Source organism: Schistocerca nitens, chromosome 4 (assembly GCF_023898315.1).
Source record: "Schistocerca nitens isolate TAMUIC-IGC-003100 chromosome 4, iqSchNite1.1, whole genome shotgun sequence".
In the NCBI taxonomy this organism is placed as follows: domain Eukaryota; kingdom Metazoa; phylum Arthropoda; class Insecta; order Orthoptera; family Acrididae; genus Schistocerca; species Schistocerca nitens.
The window spans coordinates 685,005,446-685,031,449 of NC_064617.1; the positions used below are offsets into that span (position 1 = coordinate 685,005,446).

The window sequence follows — 26,004 nt, forward strand, 5'->3', positions numbered from 1 at the left end:
GCCACTCTGGGATGCAACCCAGTAGTGACTTGATTGAATTCCTACCACAGGCTTCATAGCAGACCACTTTCTCTCTTTTTTAAATGGAAATGGAAATGTCGTGTGGCTAGGGTCTCCCGTCTGGTAGACCGTTCGCCTGGTGCAAGTCTTTTGATTTGACGCCACTTCGGCGACCTGCGTGTCGATGGGGATGAAATGATGATGATTAAGACAACACAACACCCAGTCCTTGAGCGGAGAAAATCTCCGACCCAGTCGGGAATCGAACCCGGGCCCTTAGGATTGACAGTCTGTCACGCTGACCACTCAGCTACCGGGACGGACTTTTTAAATGGAATTTCCATAATGTACTTTCATTTAGAATTAAGAGTTTCAAGTTTGTTACTAATGTTGGTATGGTGTGTACAAATTCAGTAGTATCTCTTATTGCATGAATAGCTTCATGCTGGAGATTCTTGTTGCAAGATGTTCACAGAGGTCTTCTACCCCATCACATGCACTTTTTCCATGGCTTGTTGCTGAAAATATCTATTTTTTGTCTTAATTTCTTTACTACAGTGTTGACCAAGCTCATAAAGCTGAAAGTGGTTTTTAAAATGAGATGCTGCATCATCAGTCACATACACATGTTTAGGAAATGCATGGCCTCTGGAGGGTATGTCATCAGTTATCCTGTTGACAGCATAGCATGGATGTGCACTGTCATGAATGAGATCATCATTGACAATAGCAAAACAGTGTGATGTTCCAAGGAAGTGAGCAACACATGTGAATATTGATAATGTGAACTGTGCCATTGGGAACTTTGAATTTTGTTCTCAAAAGTAAAAGACCATTTCTCGGCAAAGTTGAAATGAACTAATGTGTCAATATTCTGGGATGTGCCTGATTTTACTTCTGCCATGATCTTTATCTGAATCCTCTGGATTTGATGGTGAGCTACTCATTTCATGACCCAATGTCTAACCTCTGTAACCAGTTTCTCTGACTCTACTGCCTTCTTCACCAACTCTCCTCCCTACCACAATCCACAGGTTACATCAGTGTCAGTATCCTGAAGGTGTCATGCTTCAAGAGTCATCACTTCAGTACCAGAACACATTGCACACTCCTGCAATCAACATTTATCTTGCAACTCTTGACATACAGACAAAAGCATCAGGTCCATCTCGACGTACTTCTTTTCTGTGACATTGCTTATGTTGAAACAAACAAGTTTCAAATTGTGCAGTAAATACATGTGCATACTTCCTTCACTGGCTGGTGTTTTACTCAATTTGGTCGTAAGTAGTAGAATTTTGTGAGACCAACTTTTAAATTCAGGTTTTCTATTTTCATTAGGAGATTTGCTTCTCCTGTTGATCTTGTCATATATCTTTTTTACCTTTTTAACTTTTTCACTATTTTCACTAACAGAGATAGCATCAGCCTGGTTAGGATTTTGCCTGCTGTAATCTTTGTCATCACTTATGTAATATTCCAGAGCAACAGTACATGTATCATCTTGCAACAGATGCCCACAGAAAGAAACTGGGCATGCCCAAATACCTTTCTCATTTTTTATTTTATGAGCTTTTCAAATCAAATAATGTGAGGAAGTGAGTATGTATTTCTGTAACTGCTGCATATAGTAGTTACCTGGTATCAGTGTGAGTAACTGTACCTTCTCAGTATAGGTGGCTACTGAGATAGCAGTATTTAGGTTTTGAAACCACACATCACATTTCGTGCACATATCACTATCCTCAGGTGCTGCACAAATTGCATGTACATTATACACTTCACAAAGTTTTGAAGATGTTGCTTGTGTAAAACTTGTTTCGATTTCTTCCACTTTTCTTTTTACATACTGTTTTCTTCTTGTGCTTCTTACCTTCCCTGGACATTTAAGGGGAGATATAGTTGGGGCTACAGCAGAAATGCTAACATTCAACAACAACTGCACTGTCTTCTTCAGTTTCACATTCTGTGATGTGATCGTTTAGGTGGGTTGTCACTAAATCTCTTCTTGTAATGAGTACAGCAATCCCTGCACAATGGATGTAATGCTAATACCTTTACTTGGGGACCAAGATACCTCTGACAGATTTCTTACAACTGTGAAGTGAAGTGCTTTTCACTTTTCTTAAACACTGCCTTCTTGTGTCTGTTTTCATAGTCCACACACCTCACTCTTTTCACTACTGTGTTTCCTCACTGACATTGTATCTAACAAAAATTTTAAACCAAGTACAAAGTTTGATGCAGAATTGTTTATGTGCAAGTTTGCACTCATTTATTAGAAACAGAAGAGAACTGGAAACAGTGTTACCAGCATGCATAGTTTACACTATAAATTCAGTGATGCGAAATGTACAGAATGTTGAAAAATTTTTAACACTTTACACAGAAAAATATTGCCCACTGAGTTTGCAATGACTACTAACATATTAATGAAACAATATTTTGTGTAATTCTCAAAAGTTTTCAGGTGTAGGTTTTTGAGTAAATAATTTAAAACTTGTGAATACAATTTTTTACATTTTTAGTAATAAATATTTACATATTACAGATAGCTGGAGCAGAGAAGATAGTGTTTATATTAACATCAGTAGTATCTGGTAATGTGACAGAAAAGATAGTGTTCTGTGACTTTCCAAATTAGATTTTTTTAAGTGGAAAAATTAACTTAAATTTCATACTTTCACCTAAAATTTGTAATTTAAAGGAAGCCCATAAATGTGTGGGTGTCAACTAAATTTCAACACATTAAGAGGGAGCTTAGACACAAAACGTGTGCCATGTCTCCAGTACTTTTGGTTTATCAGGGTTTTTTCCACTCTACTGTTTTAAGAGTTACTTACAAAATATACATTTTTCAGAGGGCCGTACCATTTACAAAAATTAAGGTAAAACAAAAATAGCTTATTTCTTAACACATATGATATAGAGGTCTAATATATATTTTTTACAGAAAAATTCATGACCACAAATTGACATGACCTGTTTGATTTGAGATGAAATCATCCCTATGTTACATTACATGTGGCTTCTATTTTTAAAATGACAAGTAATATCTCGCTGTATTGTGTTGATCCATGGTACCATTCTCACTATCCATTCAGGGTAACGAACCAGTAGTCCAGTCAGCATTGGGGCCGTGCAGTGCCAGACATCAATGGGTTTTTTCATCCAGATTTCCAAGCCTGTAATTTGGTTTCCTAATTTATGTACTGAAGACTTATTAAAATTCTTAGTTTGTTGTGCAAGATGCTGGTTAGGGGTGTCATTGGGAAAATTTGCAAGCTACATTACAACCTTTTGTAGCTTATTATGTCAATGGAGGAATGCTGTAAATTGTTCATTGTTGCATTTTTTAGGTAATGATATGGTACCTGCATATGTGTTCATTTGAAAATTGATTGACTTTTTGTTGACTCACAATATAGAAATTATAAGAAAACAATTTTAACATTTATATGGAATAGAACATTTTTAGGCACCAGCCATGGAAAAACTCGGTTTGATGGGATTGGTGGCACAACCAAGCAATTGGCTACTTATGCAAGCCTACAGAGGCCATCAACAAATCAAACATTGATGCCAAAAGATCTATTCAACTTTTGCAACCAAATTGGAGTTGTTACTTGGCCATTACATTGCTTGTATATATGATAAGGTGGGTTGGCAACATTGATATATCAGTGGAACAAAATGATGCTCTGATAAAATTTATACATCCTCAAGGCCCAGCTTTTTCATTTTATTGGTCCGAAAGACAGGCCAGTGGTTGGGTACCTCATTTCCTTGTCCTCTTTTCCTTCAGTATCATCATCTGTATGACAGTATTAATTCCCAGACAGTGTACAGGAGAAACTAGCTAAAATATTTCAAATAATGTAAACTACATTGTTGAGAAGTTTAAAATCAAATTTGATATTACTTCTTGCTTGTCACCAACGTAAGATACCCCAATAGATTTGAAGATCGGAGATAAAGTACTTAGCAAATGGCTTTGAAGCAGACAGGTGCCACCACCTGGCTTATGAATGTAAATTAAGAAACCAATTTACAGGCTTGAGAACCTGGATGAAGAAACACACTTGTGGCTTGTATGCTTGACTCCTATACCGATTGGGTTGCCAGTTCACATTTTGGACAGGTAGTGACAATATCGCCATAGACCAACACAATATTTTGAGATATTACTTGTCAGTTTAAAATGGAGACCACAGTGTAACATGGGCAACAGGTTTCTGCGGTATAGCCTGTTGCCATGGCACATTCCCTCAAATTTGTCGGTCATTTTCAGTTATTGTTAGCGCACATAGGAAAATTCAAAATGATTTTCTGGATGCTTGATCACATGCTCTTTCCAATTGTGATTATTTTGAAATTAGTCAGAGAAAACAAATTTTATAAAAGAAAACTGACTGTGACCTATTCTGAAATTTTTATGGAAATCGTGTTTGAACTGATTGTCCTGGAATTTAGAAAGCTGCATGTGAATGATATTTTATATTGAAAAACCTTATTGTTGTGACTCGCCGATCTTTCAAAGTGCCGCCGCGCAGTTACACGCATCCTCTACATGCGGCGCTGTCTGCCAGCCACGCAGCAGCAGCGCCACCTAAGCGGCCAACCAGCCAGCGGCCGCTAGACTCGGACTCAGTTATGATTTGACTGTTAAAGTGACACACGTCTTACTCTGTTTACTTGATCTCTGACTTTCATGTATTGTGTTGTCCTTGAAATATATTTGTTCAACTGGAAGTTGGCGACGAGGTAGTGAATTTTTCTTTTTCATCGTTGACCCACGTGTTTCCATGGCTACTTTGGAGGAACTATTGCAAGGTCTCATAGAACAGCAAATGCTTCTCACAAATGCAATTCGTGATTTCGTCGCAGCATCAAATGCTCTCTACCTACTTTTCCTCCTTATGACAAGACGGCGGAAGACTGGTCTGATTACGAAAAACGTCTTCGACAGCACTTCTTGGCATTTCATGTCGCGGATGAACAAACATGTAAGTCTCTGTTCCTTTCATGGATTTCACCTCAAATGTATCGGTTGTTGTCGCAATTGGCTCCTTTGAAAGATTCTGCGTCTTTGTCCTTTGCTGAAATGTGATCACTTCTGTCCGTCTATTTTCAAAAGCATATGCATGTGGTAGCCTCTCGTATTGCCTTTTATCGTTGTCAAAAACAACCGAATCAATCCTATCGCACTTGGCCTGCTGAACTTTACGGCCTCAATAGAAAGTGTCAATTTGTTACTGAAGTTCACAAAGAATCCTACACAGATTCCATGGTACGGGATGCTATTATCCGGTCGACGCCCGACAAAGAAGTTAGGCAACATGCCCTTCAGTTGGCAAATCCGACTCTAGATGAAGTCCTATCCATCGCTCAGTCTTTTGAAATTTCTTGTGCTGCTGGAGCGCAAATAAAGGCATGGGGTGACGTCGGGGAAATACAACTTCTGTGCGCTGTTGACGAAGCGTGTGGCGTGTCCCCGCCGGCCGACATGGCCGTGGTATGCTCCCAAGCGCAGCCTCGGCCTAATCGTAAACAAACCTCTAAGAAACTGCAGCAAAACCCAAGGCAACTTCCTTCATGTCTGCGGTGTTTTACGAAACATTCATGAGAGGATTGTCCACAACGTTGGGCCGTATGTCACAAACGCAAAAAAAGGGCCATGTGTCATCTGTTTGCAAATCCGACTGCATACATGATATTCATGAACATGGCACTGATTCTGATTCTGTATTGTCTGTCAATTGTACTTCTTCCCTTTCAGGGAAGTTATTCCTCACTGTCCAAATACTTGGTCGAGATGTTCGCATGCAGGTGGATACTGGTTCTGCTGCCACTATCATCAATTCTCAGACTTATCTTCAGTTGGGTTCTCCAATCCTGTCACCTGTCACTAGGCAATTATGGACTTACAATAAACAGAAGATTTCTCTCTTCGGACAATTTGATGCTGAGGTATCTTACAAATCTGTCGTTCGCACTGTTCCCATATTTGTGGTCGACAGTAGTAACGCGGAGGATCTTTTTGGTTTCAATGCCTTTTGTGTTTTTGGGTTCTCCATAGATGACTCTGTCAGTATCGTCTCTGATGCTATTCCTTATGCTCAATTGGATTCCTTGTCGATGACATTTTCATCCCTTTTTTGTCCTGGGTTAGGCTGTGCTAACGACTTTGAAGCTCATATCACTCTCAAACCCACTGCTCGGCCTAAGTTTTTTCGGGCTCGGTCCATTCCTGTGGCCCTTCGTGATCAGGTCAAATGGGAGCTGGATCGTCTCACTGCTTCAGGGGTCTTGCTTCCTGTCACTTCCAGTGAGTGGTCCTCTCCTGTCGTTGTCGTTGCTAAGCCAAATGGTGATATTCGTCTCTGTGGCGATTTCAAAGCCACTGTAAATGCTCAATGCCTTATCGACACTTACCCTTGCCTCGACCTGAAGAATTGTTCACTAAACTTGCTGTAGGCCAGTATTTTTCTAAACTTGACCTGTCAGAAGCTTATCATCAACTTCCTCTCGACGCTGCTTCCCGGCAGTTTCTGGTCCTTAACACGCCTTTCAGTCTCTATCAATACCAACGATTGCCATTCAGGGTTGCCAGCGCCCCTGCTCTCTTTCAGCGATTATTGGAACATTTATTGCTCATTGTCCCTGGGTGCATAAATTACATGGACGACATTGTTGTCACTGGCTCCACCACTGAAGAACAACTTCAGAAACTCTGCACACTTTTTCATGTGTTAAAGCCTGCCGGTCTTAAGTGTAATCTTCAGAAATCAAAATTTTTTCAGGCATCTATCACATACTTGGGGTTTCAACTCTCTCGGGATGGTATTCGTCTGCTTCAGCAAACTGTCACTGCGATCGATGCCCTTCCTCGCCCTACATCTGTTAAGGAACTGCAGGCTTTCTTGGGGAAAGTAGCATACTATCACAGGTTTGTACCGTCTGCTGCTTCGGTGGCTCAGCCGTTGCATCGCCTGTTGCATAAAAACGTGCCTTTTCACTGGTCCGCGTCATGCAATGCGGCTTTCCAGAAACTGAAGACTATGCTGAAACAGGCCCCGTGCCTGGCTACTTATTGACCTGGCCAACATCTTGTTCTTGCCACGGACGCCTCTCAATATGGGGTTGGTGCAGTCCTTGCGCACCGTTTTTCTGACGGCTCTGAACAACCCATTGCTTATGCCTCCAAACCGCTCATGGATGCCCAACAAAAGTATTCTCAAATTGAAAGAAGGCTTTGGCCATTATTTATGCTCTTCATAAGTTTGGTGTTTTTCTCTATGGATCCAAATTTCATCTCGTTACGCATCACAAACCACTTGTTTCCTTGTTTCATCCATCAACGTCACTTCACGACAAGGCTGCACACCACCTCCAGCGTTGGGCTCTTTACTTGTCTCGTTTCAATTATGAGATTCATTTCCGGCCAACGGCCTTCCCTTGGCTCCTGATCTGGCATTCAATAGGGACGAACTTTTGTGTTTCCACCTGGATGTTGCCGAGTAGCGGGTTGTGGACGGGTTCCCCATCACCGGGGACCAGTTGGCGGCTGCTATGCGTTCTGACCCTACCCTCTCCCGGGTTTTGCGCTGTATCCAGAAGGGTTGGCCAGATCGTCCATCCGCTAAGACTTCTGATCCATTGCAGGACTACTGCGCTTTGCGTTACCTCCTCACAGCTAGGGATGGTGTTATCCTCCTTTCCACCGAAAATGCTTCGCAACATGTTGTGGTACCTGTGTCTTTGCGTGCTTCGGTCTTGCGCCTCCTTCACCAAGGGCACTGGGGTGTCTCTCGCACAAAATCTCTGGTGCGCTGTCATGTGTACTGGCCCGGCATCGACTGTGAAATCACACACATGTTCGCTGCCTGCGGCCCTTGTGGGTCACAGGCCGCTGCTCCGAAGTCATTTTTGTCACCGTGGCCTTCGTCTGAGAAGCCCTGGGAGCGTATTCATGCTGACTTCACGGGACCTTTTTTAGGTACTTATTGGCTTCTCGTTACTGACGCCTACTCTAACTTTCCTTTCATTGTCCGTTGCACGTCACCTACCACCGCGGCAACCACCAATGCTCTAGCTCGCATTTTCTCTTTGGAAGGCCTTCCCTCTACTCTTGTTACTGATAATGGTCCGCAATTTGCCTCTTCTGATTTTGCGGATTTTTGTTCCCTTCATGGCGTCATGCATGTCACGGCCCCTCCGATCTATCCACAGTCAAACGGTGAGGCTGAACGACTGGTCCGCACATTTAAGGCTCAGGTGAGGAAATTCCTAACTTCTGCTGCACTTCTCCAATTTCTGGCTTCTTACCGTTTCACCCCCATGGGCGACCACAGACTGGCTGAGCTCTTACATGGCCGACAGCCCCGCACGCTCCTTCTATCTTCTGCGGCCTTCCACCTCATGGCCGGTTCACCGCCGGCGACCTTGTATGGGTACGGGGATATGGCAGGCGGCCAAAATGGAGTCCTGGCCGCATCTTACGACACGATGGCCTACGCCTGTATGAAATCCAGACGGACACGGGTGTTGCAGTGCGGCATTCGGACCAGCTTCGGCCTCGTGTGCCGGCAACGCCTGTTCCGGATGCCGCTACACCACCTTCGGCTCTACCTGACGCTCGGGATACTGGAATCTCTCATTACTCACAACGCAGTCCTCTCACCATCATGTTGGTGCCAGCACAAGAACTGACGCCACCAGGAGACGTGCCGATGCAGGAACCAGATGACCATCATCTGTCGGAGCAACTCGACTCGCCTCCTTCTCCTATGGATGCAGGCACATCGCCCATGTCTCCTGTTATAACAACTGGACTTGCCGCAATGGGCAGATTGGTGCACGGGGCCCCAGCAGATTCGCCCCCGACGTCTCCTGTCATCTCGACCCGTTATCATCGGGGACACTTCCATCCGTACGGGAAGCCTCCTCCTCGAGACTTTACGGCCAGTCAAACAACACCTATGGACGTTAGCAATCTACAGGCCACCTCCATCAAGACCTGTGCAAAAACTTCAAAGGGGGGAAAAGTGTTGTGACTCGCCGATCTTTCAAAGTGCTGCCGTGCAGTTATGCGCGTCCTCTACATGCGGCGCTGTCTGCCAGCCATACAGCAGCAGCGCCACCTTAGCGGCCAGCCAGCCAGCGGCCGCTAGACTCGGACTCAGTTATGATTTGACTGTTAAAGTGACACACGTCTTACTCTGTTTACTTGATCTGTGACTTTCATGTATTGTGTCGTCCTTGAAATATATTTGTTCAACTGGAAGTTATAACACTTATATTTTGCAATTTTGCCTGAACTTTTCTGGCTGAACATTGTTGGTAAAATTCTGATCATTATTACTGTGAAGAGAGTGCAGAAAGTTGTAGAATATGTGGCCATTTCATTTCTTTCAACAAAATATTGCCCAAGAAATAACAGCTCAAAATCACCAGAAATTCACACTTGCTCTGCCTAGGGTAGCACACAGAATCAGGCAACGACTGTATCTCAGCCAGTATTGCTTCAACGAGTGTTGAACTTTACCAGTGTTCATTGGGGACATGTGTGAATGTACACATAAAATGTCAATGAAATTTGAGATGTTTGATCAGGGAGGTCAAGATTAGTTGAATGGAATGACCTCACTTCAACACCTTGGAACTCTTAGCAGATCATTTTGAGACCCAAACATTGAAGTCATTTGGGCAGGTACTCACCACAACCTACTTCACATGTGGTGAGGAGTTCTGTGAACAAGTTGAGTAGCCATGGGCTATCCACATGCCCCCAGGATTGTGAATCTGTATGTGGAGCACTAAAAAAACTTCATGGCTCAAACCTAAACACTTCTGTTGTTAGGTAGATGACACCTTTGTTCTGTGGGAACATGGTAGAGAGACTCTGAATGAGTTCCTGGCACACAGGACAGAAGAATGGAAGATTGGGTTAATGCCCCATCGACATTGAGGTCATTACAGATGGAACAAAGGCTTGGATTGTGTCAAGGATAGGGAAGGATATTGGCCTTGCCCTTTCCATCCCGGCATTTGCGTGGAGTGATTAGAGAAATCACATAAAACCTAAATCTGAAAGGCAGGATGTGCGTTTGAACTGTCGTCCTGTCGAATGTGAATCCAGTCTGTTCCACTTCGCTTGGTTCCTAACACACAAATTTGTACCTTTATGTAATGAGCTGTCGTTGATGCAGCCTTATGCTGTTCTAATAACTGCATACACAGAGCATGTGCCATCTGTGACAAAGGAAAGCTTCCCAGATAAACTGCAATCTCTTAGACGTGTGTTCTTCCAAAACGAGTACAGTGAAGAGCAGACTAGGTGTGCATTGAAGAAATCAAATGGTACAGTGATCTGCAAAGAAGGAAGAAATAAACAGGTAGAAAAAGAGGAAGAGAAACTCACCTTTATCCCCTATATTTGGCCTCCCTCAGTCAAAATTGTGAGAACATTTAGGCCATCTTTTGAGCACCATGATAAACAAAAGATGTACTTGGCTTGGTAAAGGAAAGCTACAACTGCAAATATCCTATATATATATATATATATATATATATATATATATATATATATATAGGGAAACATTCCACGTAGGAAATATATATCTAAAAACAAAGATGATGTGACTTACCAAATGAAAGTGCTGGCAGGTCGACAGACACACAAACAAACACAAACATACACACAAAATTCAAGCTTTCGCAACAAACTGTTGCCTCATCAGGAAAGAGGGAAGGAGAGGGAAAGACGAAAGGATGTGGGTTTTAAGGGAGAGGGTAAGGAGTCATTCCAGTCCCGGGAGTGGAAAGACTTACCTTAGGGGGAAAAAAGGATGGGTATACACTGGCACACACACACATATTCATCCACACATATACAGACACAAGCAGACATATTTAAAGACAAAGAGTTTGGGCAGAGATGTCAGTCGAGGCAGAAGTTCAGAGGCAAAGATGTTGTTGAATGACAGGTGAGGTATGAGTGGCGGCAACTTGAAATTAGCGGAGATTGAGGCCTGGTGGATAACGGGAAGAGAGGATATATTGAAGAGCAGGTTCCCATCTCCGGAGTTCGGATAGGTTGGTTTTAGTGGGAAGTATCCTGATCCAACTCCCCAAGACACTATCCAAATTGAACCCTGCCTGGAACACTTCCGTCCTCCGTCACAGCGGGACCCACCTCCTCTTCCTCAAAATCACCCTCTCCAAACCTTCCAGGAATTTCTGACTTCCAGCCTTGCCTCTCAATCCTTCTTAAAAAACCTTAATCCTACTCCCAACATCACCACTGCTGAAGCCCAGGCTATCCGTGATCTGAAGGCTGACCGGTCCATCGTCATTCTTCCGGCGGACAAGGGTTCCACGACCGTGGTACTTGATCGTCGGGAGTATGTGGCTGAGGGACTGCGTCAGCTTTCAGCCAACACCACATACAAAGTTTGCCAAGGTAATCCCATTCCTGATGTCCAGGCGGAGCTTCAAGGAATCCTCAGAACCTTAGGCCCCCTACAAAACCTTTTACCTGATTCCATCAACCTCCTGACCCCACCGACACCCCGGACCCCTACCTTCTACCTTCTTCCTAAAATTCACAAACCCAATCATCCCGGCCGCCCCATTGTAGCTGGTTACCAAGCCCCCACAGAACGTATCTCTGCCTACGTAGATCAACACCTTCAACCCATTACGTGCAGTCTCCCATCCTTCATCAAAGACACCTACCACTTTCTCGAACGCCTGGAATCCTTACCCAATCCGTTACCCCCAGAAACCATCCTTGTAACCATTGATGCCACTTCCTTATACACAAATATCCCGCACGTCCAGGGCCTCGCTGTGATGGAGCACTTCCTTTCATGCCGATCACCTGCCACCCTACCTAAAACCTCTTTCCTCATTACCTTAGCCAGCTTCATCCTGACCCACAACTTCTTCACTTTTGAAGGCCAGACATACCAACAATTAAAGGGAACAGCCATGGGTACCAGGATGGCCCCTTCGTATGCCAACCTATTCATGGGTCGCTTAGAGGAAGCCTTCTTGGTTACCCAGGCCTGCCAACCCAAAGTTTGGTACAGATTTATTGATGACATCTTCATGATCTGGACTCACAGTGAAGAAGAACTCTGGAATTTCCTCTCCAACCTCAACTCCTTTGGTTCCATCAGATTCACCTGGTCCTACTTGAAATCCCATGCCACTTTCCTTGATGTTGACCTCCACCTGTCCAATGGCCAGCTTCACACGTCCGTCCACATCAAACCCACCAACAAGCAACAGTACCTCCATTACGACAGCTGCCACCCATTCCACATCAAACGGTCCCTTCCCTACAGCCTAGGTCTTCGTGGCAAACGAATCTGCTCCAGTCCGGAATCCCTGAACCATTACACCAACAACCTGACAACAGCTTTCGCATCCCACAACTACCCTCCCGACCTGGTACAGAAGCAAATAACCAGAGCCACTTCCTCATCCCCTCGAACCCAGAATCCCCCACAGAAGAACCCCAAAAGTGCCCCACTTGTGACAGGATACTTTCCGGGACTGGACCAGACTCTGAATGTGGCTCTCCAGGAGGGATACGACTTCCTCAAATCCTGCCCTGAAATGAGATCCATCCTTCATGAAATCCTCCCCACTCCACCAAGAGTGTCTTTCCGCCGTCCACCTAACCTTCGTAACCTCTTAGTTCATCCCTATGAAATCCCCAAACCACCTTCCCTACCCTCTGGCTCCTACCCTTGTAACCGCCCCCGGTGTAAAACCTGTCCCATGCACCCTCCCACCACCACCTACTCCAGTCCTGTAACCCGGAAGGTGTACACGATCAAAGGCAGAGCCACGTGTGAAAGCACCCACGTGATTTACCAACTGACCTGCCTACACTGTGAAGCTTTCTATGTGGGAATGCCCAGCAGGCAGACAGTGTTTGTTGGTAATGAGGATCACCCTGTGGCTAAACATGCCTTGGTGCACGGCCAGCACATCTTGGCACAGTGTTACACCGTCCGGGTTATCTGGATACTTCCCACTAACACCAACCTATCCGAACTCTGGAGATGGGAACTTGCTCTTCAATATATCCTCTCTTCCCGTTATCCACCAGGCCTCAATCTCCGCTAATTTCAAGTTGCCGCCACTCATACCTCACCTGTCATTCAACAACATCTTTGCCTCTGCACTTCTGCCTCGACTGACATCTCTGCCCAAACTCTTTGTCTTTAAGTATGTTTGCTTGTGTCTGTGTATGTGTGGATGAATATGTGTGTGTGTGCCAGTGTATACCCATCCTTTTTTCCCCCTAAGGTAAGTCTTTCCACAACCGGGATTGGAATGACTCCTTACCCTCTCCCTTAAAACCCACATCCTTTCGTCTTTCCCTCTCCTTCCCTCTTTCCTGATGAGGCAACAGTTTGTTGCGAAAGCTTGAATTTTGTGTGTATGTTTGTGTTTGTTTGTGTGTCTGTCGACCTGCCAGCACTTTCATTTGGTAAGTCACATCATCTTTGTATATATATATATATATATATATATATATATATATATATATATATATATATATATATATATATATATATTCCTTGTGAGTGTGGCTGTCAGTACATTAGGCGAGCACAGGGCTGCATCCATCTTGGAATGCTACATGGAACTCATTAGCTACGTATGTCTGGGGCATTAGATTAGATTAGATTTACTTTCATTCTCATTTGATCCGTAGTGAGGAGGTCATCCAGGATGTAGAACATGTCAGAAAAACAACAATACATGACAAATATTTGCAACTAGAACAAGTAAGCTAATGTACCATTCCACAGGTCCCAAGTGGAATGATTGTCCTTTTTTAATGAACACTATATGAAAGAGTCATTTTACAAATACTAATGCACTGAATTTAAAATAAAATTTTATTTATTTATTTATAAGGCAATAAACGTGTAATACAACTACTATATTACTTATGTACAATGAATGCATTACTGCACTGAAATGGTGCAGAAGTTAGATTATACTTACACACACACACACACACACACACACACACACACACACACACACACAATGAACACATTACTGCAATATATATACGCAAATCAGTTGGTTTTACTGAGAAATTCATCAATGAAGTAGAAGGAGTTGGCCACCACTAAATCCTTTAGGCTTCTCTTAAACTGAATTTCTTTGGTTGTTAAGCTGCTGCTGGCAAGTTATTGAAAATGGGTGTTCCTGAATAATGCACACCTTTTTGTTCAAGACTAAGTGACTTTAAATCCTTGGGAACATTATTCTTATTTCTAGTATTGATTCCATGAATTGAGCTGTTGGTTTGAAAAAGTGATATATTTTTAATGACAAATTTAATTAAGGAGTAAATACACTCCTGGAAATTGAAATAAGAACACCGTGAATTCATTGTCCCAGGAAGGGGAAACTTTATTGACACATTCCTGGGGTCAGATACATCACATGATCACACTGACAGAACCACAGGCACATGGACACAGGCAACAGAGCATGCACAATGTCGGCACTAGTACAGTATACATCCACCTTTCGCAGCAATGCAGGCTGCTATTCTCCCATGGAGACGATCGTAGAGATGCTGGATGTAGTCCTGTGGAACGGCTTGCCATGCCATTTCCACCTGGCGCCTCAGTTGGACCAGCGTTCGTGCTGGACGTGCAGACCGCGTGAGACGACGCTTCATCCAGTCCCAAACATAATCAATGGGGGACAGATCCGGAGATCTTGCTGGCCTGGGTAGTTGACTTACACCTTCTAGAGCACGTTGGGTGGCACGGGATACATGCGGACGTGCATTGTCCTGTTGGAACAGCAAGTTCCCTTGCCGGTCTAGGAATGGTAGAACGATGGGTTCGATGACGGTTTGGATGTACCGTGCACTATTCAGTGTCCCCTCGACGATCACCAGTGGTGTACGGCCAGTGTAGGAGATCGCTCCCCACACCATGATGCCGGGTGTTGGCCCTGTGTGCCTCGGTCGTATGCAGTCCTGATTGTGGCGCTCACCTGCACGGCACCAAACACGCATACGACCATCATTGGCACCAAGGCAGAAGCGACTCTCATCGCTGAAGACGACACGTCTCCATTCGTCCCTCCATTCACGCCTGTCGCGACACCACTGGAGGCGGGCTGCACGATGTTGGGGCGTGAGCGGAAGACGGCCTAACGGTGTGCGGGACCGTAGCCCAGCTTCATGGAGACGGTTGCGAATGGTCCTCGCCGATACCCCAGGAGCAACAGTGTCCCTAATTTGGTGGGAAGTGGCGGTGCGGTCCCCTACGGCACTGCATAGGATCGTACGGTCTTGGCGTGCATCCGTGCGTCGCTGCGGTCCGGTCCCAGGTCGACGGGCACGTGCACCTTCCGCCGACCACTGGCGACAACATCGATGTACTGTGTGAGACCTCACGCCCCACGTGTTGAGCAATTCGGCGGTACGTCCACCCGGCCTCCCGCATGCCCACTATACGCCCTCGCTCAAAGTCCGTCAACTGCACATACGGTTCACGTCCACGCTGTCGCGGCATGCTACCAGTGTTAAAGACTGCGATGGAGCTCCGTATGCCACGGCAAACTGGCTGACACTGACGGCGGCGGTGCACAAATGCTGCGCAGCTAGCGCCATTCGACGGCCAACACCGCGGTTCCTGGTGTGTCCGCTGTGCCGTGCGTGTGATCATTGCTTGTACAGCCCTCTCGCAGTGTCCGGAGCAAGTATGGTGGGTCTGACACACCGGTGTCAATGTGTTCTTTTTTCCATTTCCAGGAGTGTATATTGGGAAACAGTAGTTAGTATCCCTAGTTCCCTAAACAAGTTTCTGCAGGATGTTCTTGAGTTCACACCACATATAACTCTTACTGCACGTTTTTGTGCCCGGAAAACTTTAGCTTGGCTTAATGAATTACCCCAAAAAAATAATCCCATATGACATTATGGAGTGAAACTAAGCATAGTATGCCAGCTTTTTCATTTAGATCCCCTATGTCTGACACAATTCGCGTTGCAAATAGAGATTTGTTAAGACTCTTCAGCAGTTCTGTGGTGTGCTCCTCCCAGTTGAATTTATTATCAAGCTGTCATCTCAAGAATTTAACACTGTCCACTTCTTCTGTCTGCTTATCATCGTATGTTAAGCATATACTCGTGGGACACCCCTTACAAGTTCTGAACTGCATGTAGCGTGTTTTTTCAAAGTTTAGTGACAAAGAATTGGCTAGGAACCAGTGATTAATATCCAAAAATATTTTATTAGCTGATCTTTCTAAGACTACACTTGATTTGCTATTTATTGCAATGTTTGTATCATCGGCAAACAAAACGAACTTGGCATCTGGTAATGTTCCTGATGAAAGGTCATTGATATACACAAGAATAAGTAAGGGCCCAAAAATGGAACATTGTGGGACCCCACATGTAATTAGTCCACAATTGGATGATGCCTGATACCTTGATACATGTCTCTTTCGTAATAACACCCTTTGTTTCCTGCCAGAGATATATGATTTGAACCATTTTACTGCATTTTCTGTTACACTATAATATTCTAATTTATTTAAAAGGATATTGTGATTTACACAGTCAGATGCCTTTGACAGATCACAAAATATACCAGTTGCTTGCAATTTTTTGTCTAATGAATTAAGCACATTTTCACTGTAAGTGTAGATAGCCTTCTCAATATCAGAACCCTTTAGAAATCCAAACTGTGACTTTGACAGTATGTTATTTGAAATAAGATGGTTATAAAGCCGATTGTACATTACTTTTTCTAAAATTTTTGAGAATGCTGGCAAAAGTGAAATTGGACAGAAGTTTGATGCTATTTCTTTATCTCCCTTCTTAAACAGTGGCTTAACTTGAGCATATTTCAACCATTCAGGAAATATTCCACTGATAAACGACTGGTTACACAGATAGCTTAATATGTTACTTAGCTCAGAATCACATTCTTTAATTAACTTTGTTGATATTTCATCATACCCACTAGATGTTTTTGATTTTAAAGAAAAGAAAGCATTAAGATACATCAGTAGTGGCAGAACACAGTCTGAGGAGGGACGTACATCGAAATTTAAAATAAAAATATTGAGCCAAGCTGGTGACTTTTGGTAGAGCATCATCAATGAATCATTTGAGATAACATTCCATGACAATCACACCAACAGGCAGGAGAGCTATCAACTAAATTTGGCATGGGACCATGCACTAGCAGCTGTATGCCAAGAACGCCCCCAGCAGGTGACACTTCACAGGCCTGGGCAAGACTCTCAATGCATTCAGCATTGAGAGTCAAACGGTGGCCTGTCTCTCTTAGCACAGATCACTGAACCCTATGTCTCAAATAAGGAGTGAGGAGAGATGGCCACCACTCAGGTATATATAAGGGATCCCTGCACACTTTCTATACATTGCTGGAAGATGATGAGAGTGACACTCATCAAAACATCATAGATTTTCAATGCAGTCACCCACGTGAAAGCCAGAGAAGATTTCATCACCTGTATGTGCCAGAAAAGTCTACAGTCACATTATAAATCATTTCTGATTCACACTTCCAATCTGGCTCAACATTAGAGGGCTAGTTTTCAGGTCTAATGGTGCAGTTCGTTGACTTTAACAAATGCCTTGAACATATCTTGAACCACTGTTCAGTTTATCTGCCATTGACCGGGAAGAACCAAATATGAGCTGAAGGTCCAGGTGATAAGAATAATTTTGCTGTGGTTTGGGCCACAATTTTTATCTAATTGTATGTTTTGCTTTCTAGTTTCTGGGATAATTGCATTATAAGTATCAGTAGGATTTCTCCATTAAAAGTATGTCATTTTTCCAGTTACTGTGATTGATATTGCAGTTGACATTTGTTCACATCTTTAACATTAGTGGGCTCTTGAAATATGTTTCATTGAGCATGAAAAGTAATAGGCTATGTAGTTAAAGTGATCAGACATCATACATTAAGTTCTCCTTAGCAGTAGTCCTATCTGTGAGATGTCCATAGACCTGCCATTGAAATGCCATTTTCAGTGTAGCACAAAGTGAGCAGCTGTTATATAGAGAGTAGACATTTATGAAAATTAAGCAGTGTGTATGAGAGCGAATAGTTATTTATACACTTGCAGTAACTCTAATATTTTATTTATCGTAGTTTACCCAGTACATTTGCCTATGTCCGCTTTGTGTCATTAAGCAGCTGTCAAAACAACTTCATGCTACTCAAGAATGACAACCAATTCATTTCATATAACAAATTAGCCCACTATTTCATTAAGATTTTTTATACAACAGAGTATACTATGTGACTCGGATATACCACACAAGTTGTTTATAAATGACCATCTGAGACTTATCAGGTAAAAAGTGATTTACACAGGTCTTTAAAATTAGATTGAATGGTAAACTTCACAGTGCTTCTGATCAACCGTAAATTGGAGAAACAAAGTCAACTAAAGCATGTTTAGTGAAAATGTGGTACCAAGTTAGTATCACTGAACTGAGCTTTCAAGCATGAATACTTTTCATGAATAAAGCTATCTGGCATGTTGTACTAATTTGATTACATAGAACCAAAAAACTTCCTGCTGATGATGGATTGAAAAATGATTAACTCAAGAAATAAATAGTGTACAATTATGAGTGTGCTAAAAAGTACATTCCCAACTACTTCCTTTCATTTGGGAGTGCTAGTTCAGGAAGGCAGGCTGGTGAGCTTTTGAGGAGTTAGAGAACTAGGAGAGAGCTAGTGAGTTGTTAACACTGTTAGGTGGGCCATGATTCATTCCTTGATGCCTCATTGATACTTTGCCCACAATAAGTGTGATTAAGAGTTATAATCTTGGGCTGTCATACAGTTTTAAGTTGTCAGGAAGTATCATATCTTATATTTGTGTCTGTTTCATATTCAGACTACAGTGACACCCATTCCTAATTTAACTGGAGAGATTATATTTTATTAGCTGCAGTTGGCTTCTTCAATACCAAAATCAATTTAGTGTTCACTGACAGAAATATAGATTTTCTTTATGCAGGTGCTGAATATTCAGTTTCGTGATATTATGTATAACACCTGATTTATTGATGAGAGAAGCATATGGAAATTAGATTCATACAATAAGCATATTAAATGATTTTTTTTCCAAATTCTTTTCAGTAAATATACTTGTGACAGAACCTGTATCTTTTTTAGGCAATTGGTGGCAGCCCAAGGGGTGCCTTATTGCTGGAACAGGAGTGGTATTTGATGTTGTTATATGCAGTGTCAGAAGTCTGTGCATCTCCGTTCAGTCTGGCAGCTAGCTGCATTGCAGTGACATACATAGCACGTTTTATTTTGTTGTTTACAAATGTTTTTGCTCAAGGTGAGTAATTATTTTCTTCTCTTATCTCCAGATGTACAAATAAATAAATAATTAAAAATAGTATCTTGTTATCCAGTCGTCCTGCAATTTATAAGAATATTTTAACTCTGAGATAAAACTTCTAGTTAACACTAACATTTGTATCACACAGATTTATAACTTTTCTAGTGCATAGACAACTGTAATAGTCACGGAAATCTTTATATGTACATAAATTTTGTGTGTGTGTTTGTGTTTGTTTGTTTGTGTGTCTATCAACATACCAACGCTTTCGTTTGGTAAGTTACATCATCTTTGTTTTTAGATATATAAATGGATAGTCTCCTTCTTATGGCTTGAAAACCCTGTGTGGGTCTTTACCTGCTTAACAATTTTCTTCCATTCTGCCCACTCGTTTACTTTTGCTCTCCATCCTCCGATTCCTAGTCTCTGATGTTTTCTTCCACGTTGTCCAGTCATCGCTTACATGTTCTTTGTGTTGTTTTCCATTGGAAGACCTTCTGTGTAGTTCTTGTGTCCTCCATCCTTAGGATATTTCCCAACCGAGCTGTTCTTTTACTTTTAATTTGCCCTAAAATATCAGCTCCTTGTATTAGATGATATATTAAATAAATTGTCCTTGCTCCCCAGGTACCATCATTATTTTGGGTCCCTCAAGAAATTTTCCATAGTATTCCTCATTCAAATACTCTTGAGTTGTTCATCAGTCCTGGTTAGTGTCTTTGCTTCACATCCATATATAATCACTGGCCTAATCAGAACCTTATATATTGTCATTTTTGAGCTGTTGGTTTACCATCCGAGATGTCATAAGCTTTTTAAATGTATGATAATACTTATTAACATTCAAAATGCGGGCTTTTGTTTCAGTGGACATGGAATTGACTTTATCAAAGTTAGCCGCTAGGTATTCAAAATTCCCTAAATGCTGAAAATTAAAACCAGTTTGCTGACAAATTATCCAGCTTATTATCCCCTGTTCTATGGAATTTCATATATTTAGTTTTATGTTCATTAGTTTCCAGTCCCCTATGCTGTGCAGCCTCTTTCATTGCCACCAATACGCTACACAATGACATCCTTCATCTACTAATAACTGCAAAGTCAACATATGCAGCCAACATTGTGGTTCTTACACCCATGTGCCCAGATATTTACAGTTTTTGTATAGTTGCTTCTAAGATCAAATTGAGAAGCATTGTGCAGAGAGTGTCACCATATCTAGCTCCTTTATTAATGTTGAAATACATAAATGTTTAGTATGTAGTTGAAAGCAGCAGCTGAGTGGTTTAAGGGGAGGCACAGGACTTGGTTCAAAGTATTTTTTTTCTTAAGATACATAATTATGTATTGTAACGTTTCATAATAATCGGTGTGAGTAGATTAACACTAATGATATGAAAAGGTTTCCAGATACCACTACCAGTTGCCACTTTGTTGACTACTAAATTATTTATTAGCAACATGTTTCAAGGTAATACCTCATCATCAGGCTATAGTGGCATTTCAAAAACATTTAACATGTGTACAGACATTAAGGTTTCTTTACATGACTGTTGTGATCATTCTGTGGAGAGAGAGGAGGATCACATAGTACGAGGTGCGTCTTATCAGGTTATCCTTCACTCTCTGCAGGTTGATCACAGCAGTCATGCAGAAAAAAAGGCTTTAATGTTTGTATACACTTATGTTAAATGTCTTTGTAATGCTGCTATAGCCTGGTGATATGTATCACCTTGAAACATGGCTCTAAATAAATAATTTAGCAGTCAACAAATTTGTGACTGGTAGCAGTACTTAAAAACCTTTTCGTGTTTTTGAAAAGGCTGTGGTTGATTAATGTTCAATATGGCTTCAAATTATTAAACACTGATTCATTATTAGTATAATTTACAGAAGTAGCCGCCTGTTAATGTATAACTTGATTTGTTTCACATACCTGAAAGCTTTCCTTAATGATGGGATGTATGGGACTTCATGGGTGAATGAATTAATGAGATTACTGGAATATGAAACATACTCCTGTGTTACATATCATGCACCATATATGACATTAAACATAGTAAAACAAAAGGTAAAAAAACATCACTAAAGAAATGACAAAGACACCAGTAGTATGTGGGGCATTGGAACATGGCAGTAAAGACAATAATTCAAAGTGCTATGCTGTGGGCAGTATAGGTAATGTGTATATAGCAGTTTTGACTTGGCAAAATACTGATCTGTTATCTGTTGTTTCATATGTGGTTAATATACATTGTAAGCATTTAGGATTGCCTCAGTGAGCACAGTTAGTGCAATTAACTGAATTTTAATGGAGTTACATAATGTATCTACTGGAAACAGGATTGTAACAATATTAGAGAAGGAAAGTTGCTACTCATCATATAGTGGAGAGGCTGAGTCGCGATAGGCGCAGCAAAAAGATTCCCACAATTAGAGCTTTCAGCCATTAAGGCTTTTGTCAACAATACACACACACACACACACACACACACACACACACACACACATGCAAATGCAACTCGCACATACGTCTGCATTCTCAGGCAAATGAAACCAAAACAGGATTGTCTTGTTGAATGATGTTATTCAAAAATTGGATGAAGTTATTAGCTATATTTGAAAGATAATACCATCAATCTCAGGAAAGTGCACAAGCTTCCAATATTATAGTTGTACAGCAGCTGCATACAAATTTATATTTGCATCAAATGAGCACACATTGAAGGGGTTGCAAGTTACGAAAAATGTTGTACTCAGAGTGTCACTCAGGAGCATTAAGAACAGCTTGTTGGAAGCTGGGTTACAAGCAAGGTTTCCTCCTGCATCTTATCTTGAAGTCCATTCATGATAGTGGGAAGTAGAACACTCAGTGCCACAAAGCTATGTTTAGTGATGAGAGCAGCTGCTGACAAACTAGCTGTTGGCTTCTGTCTTTGGTTCTTCAGCTGACATTTGTCTGATGATTTTTCTGACATTTTGTTAGCACAAGTGGTGGGAATTGTCAAAGTTTCACTCTCCATCTCTGGTAGTAGACTGGAGCCGAGTTCGCATTCGCAGACTATAAGTACCATGTGTGCCAACATCAAAGGGCTTCTCTGTGGTCATTTCTGGTGCGGTTCTCTTGCTACCTGCAATGGTTGTTCACTGCAGCATGGGAAGCCAGGATCCACTTGCCATGAGGCTTTCTTCTTTTGTGTTGAAGCTATTCTTGTGCTTGTGTATTTCTATAGCTTCTCTGAACAAGCGGGTGTGATAGTTCTTCTCTGCAGCCAGAACTTCCGTGTCAGCGAATTTTACTACGTGGTTGCCTCCCCAGCACGTGCTCTGCCATGACCAATCTCTCCACCTGCCCCAACCTGCAATGTTGCTTATGTTCTGTGATCCTGGTGCTGTTTGATTGTTCAGCCATTCCAACATTAACTTTTCCGCATGCGTGTTGTATGCAATATATTCCCAACATTTCAAATGGGGCCCTTTTCGGCTTTGCTGATCTAAGACACTCTTTGATCTTCTTTGTTGGTTTGAAAATAGTCTTTATGCCATGTTTGCACAATATGCATCTGATTCTGTCTGTCACTCTGGGAGTGTATAGCAGAAAGGCCATACTAGACATTTCTTTTTCTGATTTGTCACTTCGTTGAGTGTTTGGCTCTGTTATACTTCTAATTAACATGTGGAGTATCCATTGATCCTCAGATAACTTTCCAGGTGTTGCATTTTGCATCTGATGTGCTGCAGCTCACATATTTGTCTTGCTGACATTACAAGTGTATTAATCATGCCTATTTTCTGACTCGGGTGGTGGTTTGATAGTTCGTGCAGGTATCGGTCCATGTGTGTCGGTTTTCGATACATGCTGTATCCCAGTTTTCGCCATCCCTTGTGACTAGCTCATCTAGAAATGGCAGTTTTTTGTCCTTTTCTACTTTTGTGGTAAATTTTGTGTTGGCATGAAGGCTGTTCAAGTGTCTTAGGAAGTCACTGAGCTGTTCTTCATCATGGCTCCATACAACGAAAGTATCATCGACATACCTGTACCACACCTTAGGTTTACAAGATGTCAAGTCCAGTGCCTTTGCTTCGAAATGTTTCATGAAGAAGTTGGCCTCTACTGGACTAAGAGGACTACCCATGGCGATGTCTTTGAGCTGTTTGTAGAAATTGCCATTCCATGTGAAATAGCTCATGGTGAGACATGCATGAAAGAGCTTTGTGATGCCTTGTGGAAAAATGGAACTAATATGCTCCAGAGAGTCACTGAGCAGCACTTTAATAAACAAAGAAACTACATCAGAGCTGACCATGTTGTTGTTTGGTGAAAGTTTTAGTTTCTTTAGCTTCTCAATGAAATATCCTGAGTCCTCTATGTTTGTGTCAGTCTTCCCCCTTTGAGGCTGGAGCAGAGAGTGCTGCACAGAGTGACAGAAGAAAAAGTTTGCAAGATGCCAGAAGCAGACTGACAAGTTGATTCCCGACATGCCACTCACATTGGCCAACATCGCTGAAGAACAATTGACTAAGGAGGAAATATCTGTTCTTCAAAAGGATGGACTTTCACTATCATCCCCGAGAACTATACCTATTGAGGACATCATTGCTAATACTGAAGCAGCCATTCAGACCCTTCCTTGTGAAAGAGCCGAGGAAATATGCACTCAAACAGACAGGATACTGCACCGAGCAAAACCATCAGCTTGAGATCTGAAGAAAGGAGAAGTACAAGCTATTAAGAATCTTAATACCAACAAGACTGTATTGGTACTGCCTACCAATAAGGGAAATGTGACCAGTGTAATGAAGACCAAAGATTATGAGCAGAAGATCTGGGATCTATTAGATCCATGTGTCGAAAATTAAGCGCATGTCCAACACAGCATATCACATGGAATATGAGTGACATAATAGTGAAGAATGTTACTTGTCTTCGTGACCACTTTCATGTGACACCACATATTTTTGTAAGTAAGAAAGGTAACTAAACAATACTATCTTTCACAGGACTGTACTGATTCTCTTCACAGTAGTAATATCCAGAGGCAGCACCTGGCTGTTCACACAAAGATTGTTTTGGCAATCTTGTCCTGTGCAGAATTTGATGTAAACACAAAATTGATATTTTGCATATTTTAAGTGGATTCTATGCAATTACAGTAAAACCCTGCTTTGAAGTTCCAGCATTTTCCTTTTTTTCCATTTTTGTGTTAATTTTTGTCAGCCCCAACAGAAGTCCTGTTCTCTCAGTACAATGCTTTCCTGTCATTACGACTATCATGTTACAGCATTTCCTACATTTTAAGTTTTCTTAGATATTATCAAGCCCTTTAACATTGATTTTCATACAGATTTCTGCAAAATTGCATTGTTTTCCTGCTCAAAGTCAGCTTTGCAACAAAGCAGAAAAAACAGTTTGGATTAGATCAGATTCAGTTTTCATCCCATAAGCCCAAAATGAGATGAATCTCATGGGTGTGGAACATTTCAGAAAGTATAACATAAAAACATAGAACATTTGAATATAATCCTTACCTCCCCAATCAGAATTAATACACTGTCAGAATGAAACTTTTCATAAGTTTATCATACACAGAACACCCAACCTTCAATGTTGTGACCAAGTGCTGTCGAAACTCAAATATAACAGACATTTTTACTTAAGCTAGTCTAACAGTCCTTGTTAACATATTCATTTATAGAGTAAAAGGAGTTGTGTATCAAAAAGTCTTTCAAACTCTTTTTAAACTGTGCTTTATCTGGAACCAAGTTTTTAATGCTTGCTGGCAATTTACAGAAAATGTGTATTTCTGAATGTTGGACTCCTTTTTGGACCAAGGTGAGCGATTTTTGGTCTTCATGTACATTGATCTTATTCCTAGCATTGATACTATACAAGGTGTGATTGGAAAGTTTTAAGAATGGGCTTGTAATTGTACAATGGTGGTACTTGCATGCTACTGGGATGCATCTCCTTCAAAATAGTCACCTTCTGACTGAACACTCGGACTCCAACGGTGTTTCCACCTTTGGAAACATTCCTGGAAATTTTTTTTCCTGAAGTGTGTTAAGGACGCTCTCCATATTTGCCTGTATGTCTTCAGTCGAGTCAAATCACTTCCCTTTCAGTGAAAATTTCAGTTTACGAATCAGGTAGAAATGCGCAGGGGCCAAATCAGGAATATGATGGTTGTGGAAGCACAGGAATTTTGAATTTGGTCAAAAATTCAACGATGGAGAAGGCACAATGAGCTGGAGCATTGTCATGATGTAGCACCCAACTCCTGTCTTTCCACAATGCAGGCCTTTTCTTCCACACCTTTTCACGCAAACGCTCAAGGACACATTTTTAGTATTCCTGGTAATTGTCTGTCCTTCATGGGTAAATTCATGATGCACAATGCTGGTAGAATCGAAATAAATCAACAACATTGTCTTCACCTTTGACCGCCTTTGCCGTGCTTTTTTCAGTCATGGTGAACGTGGAGTCTTCCACTGCGAAGACTGCACTTTTGCTTCAGGATCATATCTGTATACCCATGGTTCATCACTTGTAATTACTCTATTTAACAAATCTGTGTCATTTTTAGTCCAATTAATCAG

General features: G+C 41.9%; 1 protein-coding gene across 1 annotated transcript in view; it reads left to right on the top strand.

The window, feature by feature from the left end:
• Positions 1 to 26,004, top strand: part of LOC126252500 (RING finger protein 145-like) — a 202,111-nt gene that overhangs the window by 70,431 nt on the left and 105,676 nt on the right. The window contains exon 4 of the mRNA XM_049953395.1: positions 19,233 to 19,404. Coding sequence (XP_049809352.1) covers positions 19,233 to 19,404 — 172 coding nt within the window. The remainder of the gene's footprint in view (positions 1 to 19,232; positions 19,405 to 26,004) is intronic.